General features: G+C 41.1%; 1 protein-coding gene across 1 annotated transcript in view; it reads left to right on the plus strand.

Moving 5' to 3' along the window:
- The window catches only part of ACADVL (acyl-CoA dehydrogenase very long chain), an 808,259-nt gene that overhangs the window by 113,537 nt on the left and 680,362 nt on the right, over nt 1–14,360 (plus strand). Inside the window, exon 4 of the mRNA XM_044076702.1 lies at nt 11,469–11,541. Within this exon, the coding sequence (XP_043932637.1) occupies nt 11,469–11,541 (73 nt within the window). The remainder of the gene's footprint in view (nt 1–11,468; nt 11,542–14,360) is intronic.

Raw genomic sequence — 14,360 nt, forward strand, 5'->3', positions numbered from 1 at the left:
TCCATTGGAAAACATCCAGTACCCTCTGACAGAGATTCCAGAGCTTTGGATAGATGGGGGAAGAAAGTATACACTTCTGCAACTTTAGCAGTAAGAGCTTTAAATTGCCAGTTTCACATGCTTAAGTACCAACAATATTTAATGGCTCAGTTAAAACTGAAAATGCTTGCAAGCACAGAAGCTCCTGATTGTAAAGAAATGCAGGATTTATTGCATGCAGTTGGACAGGTGGGAAAACATACTCTGCAATGTGGTTTTGATTCTTTAGAGGCCTCTTGTAGACCCGCAGTTAAAGGTTCTGTGATTCGAAGACATGCTTGGTTAAAAGAACAAAGTTTACCTGATCATGTTAAGGCAAAATTATTGGATGCTCCTTTACAGCATGATACTTTGTTTGGTGTTAAGGCAGAAGAGGTATTAAAGAAAATGGAGGATAAAGCTAAATCTATGCAAACAGTCAAGGATTTCTTACAGGTACAGCCACCTCGGTTTAGTAGAAATTGGCCAACAAAGAATTGGTCCTTTCCAGTGTCGGACAGGCCACAGAGAGGCAGATACAGATGCCCAAGAGGCAGATCTCAACCCCAAGGCTCAAACAGACGACAGTGGGACACCTCAACCCCAAAAGGTGGTGAGGACAAGTCTCAACCTTACAGGAAACAGTCACAATGACTTTCCCCTTCGTACGCCAAGCACGTCCCTTTTGGAAGCCCCCTTAGGGGGAAAACTAGCACTTTTTTCTCAAAACTGATGAACAATCACCCAAGACAAATGGGTCCTGAATATTGTGTCTCAAGGTTACAAATTCCACTTTCATACTTTACCAAGGCTAAAAGGAATGCCAGACTTGCCACAAAATCAATGGGCAATGGCACAAAAACAAATTTCAGCCCTCATGGACATGAGAGCTATTCAAAAAGTGCCACAACAGGAACAAGGACAAGGATTTTATTTATTTATTTATTTTACATTTGTTAACCGGGAGAGTCCGACTGGATACATGTCCATTTTCAGCGGCGGCCCGGGGAGAAAAGCTCCAAGTACATAACAGACATATGAACATTGTTAATGCAAAAAAAGGAAGATAGTTGAGTTCTAAATACAATATAAAGATACATCACATCTTGGGGAAAAAAAAAAAACATAGGTCAGTTACAAAGGTGAGGCGCCTTGTTAAAAAGCGGTTAAGGATAGTGAGGTAAGAGAAGGGTAAATGATAGTGGTTAATCAGGTTTGGAACAGGGACATTGCCAGACAGTATTGAGATGGGATTTAAGCTTTTTTTTGAATTGTAGGAGTGAGGGTTCTGAGGTGAGCATGGTCGGTAGGGAGTTCCACATTTTACCTACAAAGTTTGAGAATAGAGAATCCCCAGCAGAATTATTGGCTTTGGTAGTTTGAGCTAAGATCTTATTGGAGGAGCGTAAAGATTGCAGGTTAATATAGGGGTGAATGATGTTTTTCAGAGCTGGTGTTTTCTCTGGGTGATACAGTATCTGGTGAGCCGTTTTGAGTTGGTTGAAATGGAGTTGGCTGGAAAACTCTAACCACCCTAGTTGCTTCAAGTTAGTGCAGTGGTGCATTCTAAAGGTAGAATTTGTGGCAAATCTAGCTATGTGATTGTAACAAGAAGCAAGTTTGTTAAGGGTTGTCTTGTTTAGGTTTGTAAAGAGGGGAGGCATAGAAAAGAGTTGATAGTAGGTGTGTGCTGGCAATTGTAATTTTAGCGTGAGGAGTGAGAAAGTGTTTTACTTTATAGAGAGAGCCAAGCTTTTATTGACGGTTTTGATGGTAAGATTGAAATGGGTGTCAAATTTAAGGAGTTATCAATGGTAACACCTAATAGCTTTGTGTGAGCTTCTAGTGATATAGTGATTCCATTGGAGGATGTAATAGAGAAGGTGGGAAGAGTCTTGTTAGTGGGTGAGAAAGTAAGTAGTTTTGTTTTGTTGGGGTTGAGAACTAGTTGTCGACTTGAGAACCATTTTTCTATTAGGTTGAAGGTGTCTTGGGTTGAAGCAGTGAGGTCTGCCAGGTTGGAGGCAGTGCTGATGATAGTCGAATCATCTGCATATTGAATGCATGTGGCATGGGGGGTGATTGTGGGCAGGTCATTAACAAAGATGGTGAAGAGAAGAGGGCCAAGAATAGATCCTTGGGGAACTCCAAGTGTAACAGGTAGGCATGTAGATAATTTGTCCTGCCATAGAACAGCCTGTTGCCTATTGGACATGTAGGATTGGAACCATTTCAGCGTGGAATTGCTGAGTGATAGTTTTTTTAATGTATGGAGGAGTTGAATGTGGTTCACCATATCAAAGGCCTTGGAGAGGTCTCTCAAGACTCTTCCTGGTCCCCAGAAAGGACAAGGCCTGGAGGCCCATACTAGACCTTTCAATTCTGAATACTTGCCTGGATATTCCAAAATTCAAAATGTTGACATTACAGCAGCTTCTACCCATGCTGGGCAAGAAGGCTTGGCTTGTTACTCTGGACCTCAAAGAGCCATACCTGCATGTCCCTATCAGACAAAATTGCAGAAGATACCTCCGATTCAAAGCTGGTACAATGCACTACCAATTCTCTGCACTGCCCTTTGGCTTATCTACTGCACCCAGGGTCTTCACAAAGTGCCTGGCACCAGTAATTGCATTTTGCAGACAAAAAGGAATTCAAATATATCCATATCTGGACGACTGCCTCATTCAAGCAGAGACAAAGGACATTCTTCTACAGCATCTGGCTTTTGTAAAAAGGTTGCTAATTTCTTTAGGGTACACAGTAAACGAAAAAAAGTCAAAACTAGTGCCCTCACAACAGATTATATTCCTGGGTGCCAGCTTAAATACAACGGCCCAGATGGCTTACCTCACGCCAGACAAACAAGTTCAACTAACTCAATATTTTCAATTGCTGGCAAGAAAGTCCCATCTCCCTGCAAGAAAAATTCTGCAGGCCTTGGGATTCATGACATCCTGCATACTACTAATACCATGTGCCAGACTGCATATGAGGAAATTACAGTGGTACCCGAAAAGTGTTTGGACTTAACACTCTCACGGTTTAGAAGCAGTAATACCAATGATTCCCCACCTACAACAGGAGTTTCGATGGTGGGCACAGGCATGTCACCTAAACAAGGGTCAGCCTTTTACCCAACCCACAGCCAGGGAAACTCTAACAACAGATGCTTCGGATTACGCCTGGGGAGCACACATGGCAGGAAAATGCATTCAGGGCAAGTGGACCACAGACCAGATGCATCTTCACATCAATCAAAAAGAGATGTTGGCTGTTCAAAATGCCCTAGCAGCTTTCAAGAACCTTCTACATCCAGGTCAATTACTACTAAAGACAGACAACACCGCAGTAATGTGGAACATAAACAAGCAAGGGGGCACTCATTCTTATCCCCTATGCAGGCAAGCCATGACCTTGTGGAACACAGCTCTAACGTATCAAGTTCACCTGCAAGCACAATTCCTGCCAGGAAAGATAAATACTCTGGCAGACGATCTAAGCAGAAATATCATGGACCCTCACGAATGGAAATTGAATCCACAAATCTTCAACATGGTAACGCAAAAGTGGGGATGCCCAAACATAGATATTTTTGCCTCCCCACTGAATTGCCAACTACAAAAATTCTGCACAAGGACTTATCACAAACAAGCATGGAAAGTGGATTTTCTTCTGTTCAGCTGGAAAAACCTAAAAGTTTATGCCTTCCCGCCACTGCCTCTCCTTTCAAAGGTACTCCTAAAAGCCAGACAAGGAAAACCACAGATGATCCTGATTGCTCCAGACTGGCCACGCCAGCACTGGTACCCTATCTTAAGGAACTTGGCTCAAGGCCCACCATGGATTTTGCCTCAAATTCCACACCTTCTGACTCAACAAAACAATCCAGATCCGGCACGGTCAACTCAAAACCCTAAACCTGGCTGCATGGCAGATACATTAGTCAAACAGACAACATCTCTCTCTAAAGCTGTTATGGATGTCATTTTGGAGGCCAGGAGGCCTACACAAGGAAAGCTTACTCAGAGAAATGGAAGAGATTCTGCGCCTGGAACCAGGCTCAAAGCCTTGACCCTCTTGTTCCAAACATTCCTCAGATTTTACAATACTTAACTGAGATGCTGGACAGAGGCCTATCCTTCTCATCAATTAAGATCCACGCCTCTGCCATTTCAGCACATTACAACACGGAACCTCCTTTATTCTCTCATCCCTTGCTAAAACAGTACCTCAGAGGGGCTAAAGACAGCCCCAGAGAACACCAACACCAACTTGGAACCTCAATTTCGTTTTGGAAAAACTGACCCTACCACCTTTTGAGCAGCCAATACAGCCGATGTAAAATTTTTATCATGGAAAACAGCTCTGCTCCTGGCAGTAACTTCAGCACGAAGAGTCTCAGAGCTACAGGCATTAATGGCAGTGGAACCTTTTATCATTTTTTCATCAGGACAGGGTATCTTTAAGGACAAACCCTACCTTTATGCCAAAGGTGGTATCTAGTGTGGCGCTTAACCAAACCATCCATTTGCCAACTTTTTATCCAAACCCCCAGAATAAAGGGGAGAAACTTCTGCATTATTTGGACCTACACAGGCAGCTACACTTCTACTTGGTCAAAACAAAGGCTTTCAGGAAAACTGAGCAACTGTTTGTAGCATATGCTGCAGGATCACAGGCAAGGCTATCTCAAAGCAGACTATATCCAAATGGATAGGACACTGTATTCGGTACTGCTACACACAGCATGGAAAATCAGTCCCAAATAACATTAGGCCACATTCCACCAGGGCAACAGCCACTTCAACAGCCTTTCTCAGAGGAGTACCTACCAAGAAAATTTTGGAGGCTGCAACTTGGAGTTCAGTGCACACCTTTACCAAGCATTACCACCTGCCTCTTTACTCTAAATCCAGAGCAGGATTTGCCACTGCATTTCTGCAGGGCCTCATAGCCAATCCTAACTCTTTATAGACCAGCCACCCAACCTCAGCTTTGGGATTCTACCAAAGTGTAATGACTGAGCAGTGTAACACGATGAACATGGTACAGTTTTGTACCTACCATAAATGTAGATGTTCGAGTGTTCACACTGCTGCAGTCCAGGGTACCCTCCCTCCATCCCCTCTGAACTAGCTGGACTTATCTATACCTTTCTATCCTATACAACCTTTGGGGTGTATGTGCTGGTAACTGAAGGTATTGTTTTTATTGTATATTTTTGATTAGCAATATGTATTGCCTACCTACTTGTGGGCACCTGACATCTGGGGCAAGAAAAACTGAAGAAAATGGCATCGGATGCATCTTATATACCCCTGGCGCACTGACGGCAGGGAAGAAGCGACAGCAACCGACGCCTGACCAAGACTTTGGAGCTCAGGCAAACTGTGGGACCGCCTGACGGCAGGATAACCCAAGTATAATGACTGCAGCAGTGTGAACACTCAAACATTTACATTTATGGTAAGTACAAAACTGTACTTTCCTACTACGGTTATCGAATGCCGTCCTGAGTCAGAGGCTTCTCATTTTTATAGGGGGGATGTTTTCTTGAAAAGGAAACAAAAAACTAAACATGTTTCTTCTGCTCCTAGGGATCCACAGAGTGAGTGTCAGGCCTTTTCTTAGGGGTTATTTCATGCTTTAATGTCATTACAGCCTCCTGCTCCTCCTTGGTTCTGTACTCCCCTTAAAAGGCCTAGGGGACAAGAATTTTCTGAGGAAGAGTTGGATTCTGCTGAAGAATCCCTGACTTATTCTAGTCAGATATCTTCTTCTTTGTTTGTGGATTAGAGGAGGAGGAGGAGGAATGTAATAGTCCTGGTGGTACTTTTGAGTAAATCTCCTTTAGGGACACACCCTCTAGAATGATGTTATTTTTTTTTAAGTGGGATTGTGCTCAGGTCTCTGATAGCAGTAAGAGATGCTGTGAGTTACTGCAGATTGAATCTAGTAAATCTGCTGCTATTCCTCCTGTTTTGGCTGCTTTGCTGAATGCTTTTTCCAGTGTCTCTAAAGCTCCTGATTCTCTGCCCCCTGCTCCCAAGAATCCTGATAGATTTTATAGGCTGCCTGATGATTGTAACTTTTTGTACAAAAGTCCAGCTGCTGACCCCTCTCTGGTGTCTGTGGCCTTTGACAGGCCATTTCAATTGCTTCATTCAGCCAAGTTACTGCCTTCTGACATGAACAGCAGAACCATGGACATGCTAGGTAAGAAAATTCACACTTCTGGTACCCTTACTTTTAGGGCTATTAATTATCAGACCCATATATCTCGGTATGTGTTGGCTCTTCTTTATCAGGCCTGTCAACTTATTTCTGATCTTCCAGACTCTGAAAGTAGAACTTCTGTTCTTTCCTTGCTAGGGACTTCATCATTCTAGCTAAGGAAGTTATGATGCTGCAGATGCCCCTTCTAGGGCTGCTAATTTTGGCTCCGTAATGAGGAGGTATTCTTGGATTAGGCTTCAACCTTTACCTGATGATATCAAGGCTAAGTTAATGGATGCTCCTCTTGGTAGTAAACTTGTTTGGGGAAGCAGCTGCTGTTTTTTTTTTTGTCTCTTCAGTATAAGGGGAAGGCCTTACATGAGTTTAAACATGTGTTTGTTTCTCTTGTTCCTAAATTTCAGAGAGACTACCCTTGTAAGCCATCCTTTTTTCGTAGCCAATCTCGTCCTTCTGCTAAAGGTAAAAAGGGTGACAAACTGGCTCCTCCTGCTAAGGCCACTCAGATTTCAGGAATTCAGATGCCGTCATTTCGTCACAAACCAGGTGCTGTATGACTGTCTCTTCCCAGCCAAATTTCTCTTTCTCTTCTCCTTTCTCATTCTCCTCCTATTTGGCTTCAGATCGCTCAGGATTCTTGGGTTCTGTCAATCATTCATCAGGGGTACTTCATGATATGGATATCCCATCCTCCTTTTATGGGCATTCCTCAGCCTCTTCTGGAACAATTTCCTTTTTTCCCCAGAGGTTCTTCGAGATCTCTTGTCTCAAGGTACTATTCAAGAAATACCTGTGTCCCAAAGGGAATAATGATGATGTTATAGTTATATAAGAACAGCAGCTTTCAGCTTTTAATTAACTTAAGCATTTTCTTTTTAATAATTCTAGGTAAACTTAAGGAAACCATGCTTAGAAAGATTTTACATGTCTAGCGCATTGTATTATCAAAGAGGTCAGTGCTTATGTCTCAAGAAAAAAGTAAATTTGAGTGAGGGAGTATTGGCAGAACTTTGAGAGAGTATTTTATTGATTATTTATTACAAATGAGCACCCTTATCTCCTGCTACCCCTTTGTTGGTATGTGTTTTTCCTACAGTACCAGTAATTCATTTCTGGCCTATGTTGATTTTGTGCCAGTTGTGTCACGTACATGTATTCAAATTTTGACTGCTTGAGACCTTTTGGAATCTTCTGAGAAGAGTTTATGCTTTGCTTTAAAATAATAAACAATTAAATAAGTAGGCAGAAACTGAGGATTGTGATCCTTGTAAATGGTTAAAAAAGACGTGTTTACCAACCTTATAACCTTATCAAGTAACACAAGCAGAATTGTCTTGAGCATGTTGAGGAGCAGTAGGGTAATTAAGTACTTCCATCCTTCAAAGGTAAGCATCACACTCACCTGTACTGTCTTACTTTAAAAATAAGTGTTTTATCATTTACTCTTATAGATTCATAGGTAAGTACTAGGCTAGCTGCCCTTGCAAGCCATTTTAAGCCTAGCCAACTCTGCTTTTATGCTCTATGCTATTTGGTTATAGATTGCCCTTACCCATCTAATGGTCAGTAATTGTATATTACCCATAATGAGAATAACTTACTGGAATCATACCATAGATAATTTGAGGGGACCCATCATGGGATAAAGCAGTTAGGAGCTGCCTGTGTCCCTTAGCAATACGGGGACAGTTTGGGGGTAAATATTTTGTTTCCCATCCATAGATCTAAGTTGCAATTGAATATGGATAGAGGTGAACTTTGTTTTATGTGGATGGGGAGTCTGTTCCACATCTGCAGTATCCTCTGCAAGACAGACCTGTCCCTCCAAACCATTCTGTTGATGTTGCAGAAAAGGTTTAGATCCCTAGACTGAGTGTTTCTAAAGTGGTTTGACTTGCTGATGTGCAGTAAATCCATCAGTAGTATGTTGGAGAATGCTTTTTATGCCGCACAGGTCACCTCTTAGCAGTCTGTAGGATATTAATATAATTGCAGGGCTTTGAGTCAGTCTAGGCAGGACATATTGGTTAGGCCTTGTATCCTTTTAGTAAAATACATCTGTGGGCATTCCAGTTGTTGCATGTGTCTGGAAAGATGCATGCCAAAGGGGGCATTGTATTCAATAACTGGCTTAATGGGGACTGAGTAAAAGGGGACAATGACAGCTCTAGATCTAGACACACTCTCTCTATTTATATGCTGTATAATATAGAAAGACTTTCTTAAAACACTTGTCACATTTTGGTCAAAAGTTAGGTCACTATCCACACAAGTTCCTAAATTTGAAACAGCTGAGTCATCTGTTAGAGGCATATTGTCAATTTTGTATTTCCCTGGGGTAACTCTATATAGTCCCTTGCTATGCCCTCTGTGATCCTACAGTGTTGGATGAAGGTCGAAACTTACTATTTTAGACAGTGATCAACTTTGCCACTAAGCAATGCTGTAGTTTACTCTGATGACATTATTAAAACATTTCTTTCACAAAATATGGATTCGGAGCATCTGGTGTGCCACGTTAAATGGATATTGAATTATACTTTCAGATGGTAGGTAAACAGTCAAGGTTTGTTCTTTGAAAGTCTGTTTTATTCAAGTTAGTAGCATTTTTTTTTGTTTTTGATTCTGCCATGGTTGCTGATCATTTAGTCATTTAGTGCAAATCTGCCCATTTGTTTCCAACTGCGCAAAATTAGTAGCATTGATACAGCTGTCTTAGTGCTATTAAGGGATTTATTTTTCCTATATACCCTAACAATACCCACTCTGTGTTGGAGTAGGCTGTCCAGAGGTCTGCAGTCAAGGATTGCAACATGAGACTGTCTCTCACTTTTGCAATTAATACTACTCATCAGGCAGTAACCCCCCCCCCCCCACCACCACCACCAGTTTGAGTCATGTGTTGCTCTCAGGAAATATTTGGTGTCTGCCATGGATATTTGGAGACATTCCCCTCAATGTTTCCCTGGGGCAAGTAAGGCTCATAGGTGTGTACTAAGCTAATGGCCCTGGAGCCTTTACAAACCTAGCCCATAGGATTACCCTGACATCGTGCCACCCGACCTTAGTTCCCAGTGCCTCTGTCAAGTAGAGCCACTGGAGTGATCCCCGGGGTGAATTTTCTATTTCCCATCCACTCATCAAGATTTCTCTTGAAGAGGGCTAGTGAGGTGCTCTGTTTGACATGTATATGAAGTCTATTCCATAGCAAGGGCAGTCTGAGGCAGGCGTCATCGTTTTGTTCCTCTGGCTTTGTGATTGACTGCTTTGCTGCCTGTGCTAGTATTCAAGCACGGGTTGCCTTGGTTGTAGCCAGGTGAGCATCATTCTATTTTGTATAAATGTCTAGATTTTTATAGATAGTGTTTCAATTTAGAGAAGAAATGCATTTGCTGTGACTTTCCTAATAAGACTGGATTGGAAGAGCAACAACAGCTAGTTTTATTTAATTTTTATGTCTTCTATGGGTAAAGATTGAAGAATTTTATCCTATTCAAAAGTTGAATGTTGCCTGCTTTGAATTTTAAGAGGATATCTGTTTTGGCACTGAGTGGCTACATGTAAGAGAAAACGTTTCTGTGTCTGAATATATAACTCTATAAGTTTGTAATCCTTGGTCTCCTGTAGTGTATTTTTCTGTAGTTATTCTTTTGAATGTGTACTTGGATGCACAGATAAAATGGATGGAGGTTTAACATTAATGTGTAGATGTGCTGAGGTGGACTTTGCTTTCCTTCTGTTTCTGTGTTTCAGAGCCATCCTCAGTAATTATAAATTGTTACTGATTGCTTCTTATGTTTTATTTGTACAGATTTGTACAAATGTATTGTTTGTCTGTTCTTTTTTTAATGTTTACATAGTTTACATATTTTGTTTGAAATGTATTTTCCAGATATTACTTTAACTCTTCTGTTAATCAACTAATAGGCTGTGTGCATAAAACGTCCACATAACTTAATTTTAATAACTTCAATGGGTTATGAATTTCATTACTGTTGCTGTGATTTCAGATTTCTTTCTGTGTATTTAATCTAACTATTGAGCTTAGCTGATCAGTACTTTATACTCCCCTTTTTATTTGAAAGGTGATAGATTTGTAGAACATCATCTTCATAACTTATTTTCATATTAGTTCTTGGTTTTAATTTAGCTTATCTTTAAACTAATGTTTGTAAGCATTTGACATTGTTAATGTTCATTTTACGTTATTCTCTTCTGAATTTTCCATGTGTTTTCATCTTACAAATTGAAATTACTTTTCTTGTTGATTTTACCTTTTTTGTTCAGAAATATAAAGTTACTCTTAGTAAAACCACTTTGATAATCTTGGCTTGGTTTGAATATTTGCAAAAGTTACACCTGCTTTTGGGCACAGAGTCCTTAGTGTTTTAAAGAGCTTGTCATTGGTCTTAACGTTTCATGTGCTTATGACAGGTATTTCTTGAGTAAAGTAATGTTTATCTTCTATGAAATCACTTTATAGTTCTCCCTGTGGTAGGAACAGAATTGACTACACATATTCTCAATGGACGGCACAATTAATAACTTTGGATTTAGCACTTCTAGATGTTATGGGCCAAGAACACCTTATGTATATCTGATGTTAAATGTAAAGGGGCTTATAAAAATGCACAGTTGTGCATGCTGGTCATAAGTAAATGCCCTTGCTTACCATCTTGCTGCATTATAAATTGGGTGTTACAAATGGGAGAAGAAATGAGCTACAAGGTACACTTCCAGTACTTTCTTGTGAAGAATCTGGTATTGTTTAGGTAATAGGTCCAGTCAGCTCATCATCACCTGCGTCTGACATATGTCAACATTACCCGCCCTTCAATGATGCAGTTCTTTTGCAGTCCCCCCGACACACACACACACACACACACACACACGCGCGCACGCACAGGGAAGGGTTTATTTTGCTTGCTTCAAAAGGTAAACAGCAGGTAAGTTGCAAAGACATGTTGGCTGAGGAAGTAGGTTTAGAGCTTACATATGCTAGCTGAACAGTCATAATCAAATATCAATCAATTAAAAAGGGAGGAGAGAGAAATTATTAATAAAGCAGTTATTTTTTCACAGAAATTAACTTTATTATTTATTACATGGAAATTCCATGTCTCCTAGTCAATGTAACATTAATTCATGGTTTGAAAATCCTTCCTGACCTTTGCTTTAGTTTAATTACTGATTTTTTCTTTTCTTGTCAACAGGAATCCAAGTCGTTTGCTGTGAGCATGTTTAAAGGACAGCTCAGTACAGAGCAGGTCTTCCCTTTCCCCTCAGGTAAGAAAGCAACGTGGCTTGACTGGCCCAAGGTGGGGGTGTTGGTGGGTTCTTCATAAAATTTGTATTGTTAGTGGATTGTAGTGCTACAGTGTGATGGCTGGAGATGTAATGCATGAAATGTGTACTGCAGTATATGATGAATAGACATGATGCTGTTTGTAGAATAGTGTGTTTGTATTGTACCTTTAAGAAGCTTTTCAAGGTCAGCATGTGCATATAAATAGCAAGCATGTGCTAGCGTCAGTGCCATTTTGAGAGTGCACCCAGAGAGTGAGCATGTATGTGTGTGATAGTTAAGTTTAATGTAATTAAGCCTCAATCCTAATGTTCTTGTACATAATAAAGCTGCTAGAACAGAACCCACAGATGTTGTCTGTTTTATCCAGACCAGACGAGTTACATGGTGTCAGAACCGGGATTCCAGAGACTGCTTTTCAAAGCTATGAGGTGCAGACTTAACAGTGAAGGTAAACTAAGTGAACTGAGTACTGAAAAGGACCAGGAACAAACTGCAAGTAATGAAAACTTGCACAAACAATTTATTTATTAAAAAGATAAAATGGAGCATTGCTAGGGTACAGAATGCATTATTAAGTAAGCGAGAGGCACAGAAAGTTTATTAATTAAATGAAATATTTAAAATTATGATATTTGGTAAAACGATTATCAGAAAAGCACATAAGGGGTTAGAATTACTTGGAATTACAAAACAAACATGTTTAGAGTAAAACGAGCACAAGAAAAGTACAATGGGCACAACAAATATAATAAAGAACAAAAAGGGCACATTAACCATAAATAACGCAAGGTGACCGTATGTTTTTGGCAAATTACTGTGTTTTGGCTTAAACTACTGTTTTGCATTGATTGAAGCTGTTCAGGGCATAAGTAGAGATGTTCTTTAGTCCTATCTCGCCTTCATTCTTACATATGGATTCGAAGCCGATTACAAAGCTCAAAGTCTCTTAGTTGGCTCGTGGCAAGGTAGGTATCCCATAGTGCACTAGTAAGAATCCCCAGATCTCGTTTGCCACGTCTGAGTTCAGAAGTGCTTCTTGCTTGGCCATGGCCAAGTTGCATTTTTTTCATTAGTATTATAGCCTTTTTGATATATCTGCTTAAAAGATAGCTTAGTTTACATAGTTTTTCAAAGGTAGCATGTAGTAGTGTGTTTTTGCCAAAATTTCCATAGTTATTGCTGAGAACTTGTTGGTCGTTCTAGGCCCGTTTTTGTTCTCCGAGTGGTATCCTTTTCTGTGTGCTAGTTTTTGAATATTTTTTTCTTTTAATGTAGATCCGCCTTTGTGTTAGGACCTTGTTTTCTAGTTTTCAGTAGAATAGTATTTTGTGTGCAGTGTCGTTTGCTATTTTGGCTAGTTTTTGCCTGCTGTTAAAATTCGCAGTTTGTGGTATTTTTTCTGACTTAGCTTCTTTCCTGTTTCTTGGTAGCTAGGTTCATTTAAGTTAAAGGACCTAGTCCACTATTTAACTTTTCTGGTGTTTTTCCTCAACAGGGCTTTTCAGTTAGAGGACGTAGTCCTCTGTTGTTTGTTTGTCTGTGTGTGTTATCTTAGCAGGGCTAGGCCCATTTAAGTTAGAGGACCTAGTCCTCAATTGTATTTTTTGTGTGTGGTTTTCTTATATGGTGAGGCCAGTTTAAGTTAGAGGACCTTGTCCTCTCTTCTGTCCTTATAGAGTTCTGTTTGTACTGAGTAGTGCTAGCATGTCAAAGGAGTCCAAAGATCATAAACCTTCGGGTTTTAAAAAGTGCCTTAAGTGCTCCCAAAACATGTCAATCACTGATGGGCATAGTAATTGTGTTTACTGCCTCGGAGCCATCCATCTACAGGAAACTTGTTCTTTCTGTCACTCCTTCAGTTCCAGAGTTCTCCAAGAAAAGAAGAACAAATTAATACTGAAAGGTCTCCTTAAGCCTTCCTTTGAGGAGGACTTAGCCCGCTCTTCATTATCCTCCAAGTCTCCTTCAAAGAAAGAGAAGGTCAAGTCAGCAAAGAGACATTCTCCTGCTCCAACTACTTTGTCTGGACTTCCTCAGAAAACATTAAAATTGGATAAGCCTGCTACCTCTTTGGCTCCACTGTCCTCGGAGCCAGTTGAGGTTATCGATCTTGGCACTGCAGTGTTGGCCCCTAGCCTTTCAGAGCCGACTACTGAGAAATTGCATCAGAGCCGGTCTAGAGAGCTATTGCCGGTCTCTCTAACTTTACAATCTCCCATATTACAGAAATCTAGGTCACCTACCCTGTCATCCAGATCCTCTAAGAGCCTTTTGGAAGAGGATGTGGAGAGAGTAGTGCTTAGACTTTTGAAGCCGTCTGCTTTACCAAAACTGTTGTTGGCTCTGCCCCAGTCGGTTCCGGAGCCATCTAAGCCCATTCTCCCTGTTGCTGTTCCTCCTCCGAGCCATGTTGGTCCTTCGGAGCCAGAGATTTTGGTGCCACTTGTTGTGGAAGCCGTCGTTCCAGCTTCCTTTGTGGCTGTCTCAGAGCAGAGTTCCGCTCCAACACCTTCGGTGCCGTCCTTGGTGTCACCAGTCTGCCCCAACAGGGACGCTTGGAACCGAACGTCTTCAGTGCCGAGCCTACCTCTCGGTTCGTCGGCTAGGTTGAGCTCGGACCTTACATCCATCTCGGAGCCGATTGCTTTAGAGCCGAGGGCTGCCTCCGTTTCTTCGGAGCCGGGGCTGTCCTCTAAACCAGAGAGATCTGTTTTCGAGATGATGAGGAGCGTGCTGTCTCGATCGTCAGTTCCGCACAAGGGTACCAATACTCTTCTCCCTCAAGCACCGACTTCTG

The sequence above is a fragment of the Protopterus annectens genome, chromosome 7.part0 (genome assembly GCF_019279795.1).
Source record: "Protopterus annectens isolate FY-2018-M chromosome 7.part0, PAN1.0, whole genome shotgun sequence".
In the NCBI taxonomy this organism is placed as follows: domain Eukaryota; kingdom Metazoa; phylum Chordata; order Ceratodontiformes; family Protopteridae; genus Protopterus; species Protopterus annectens.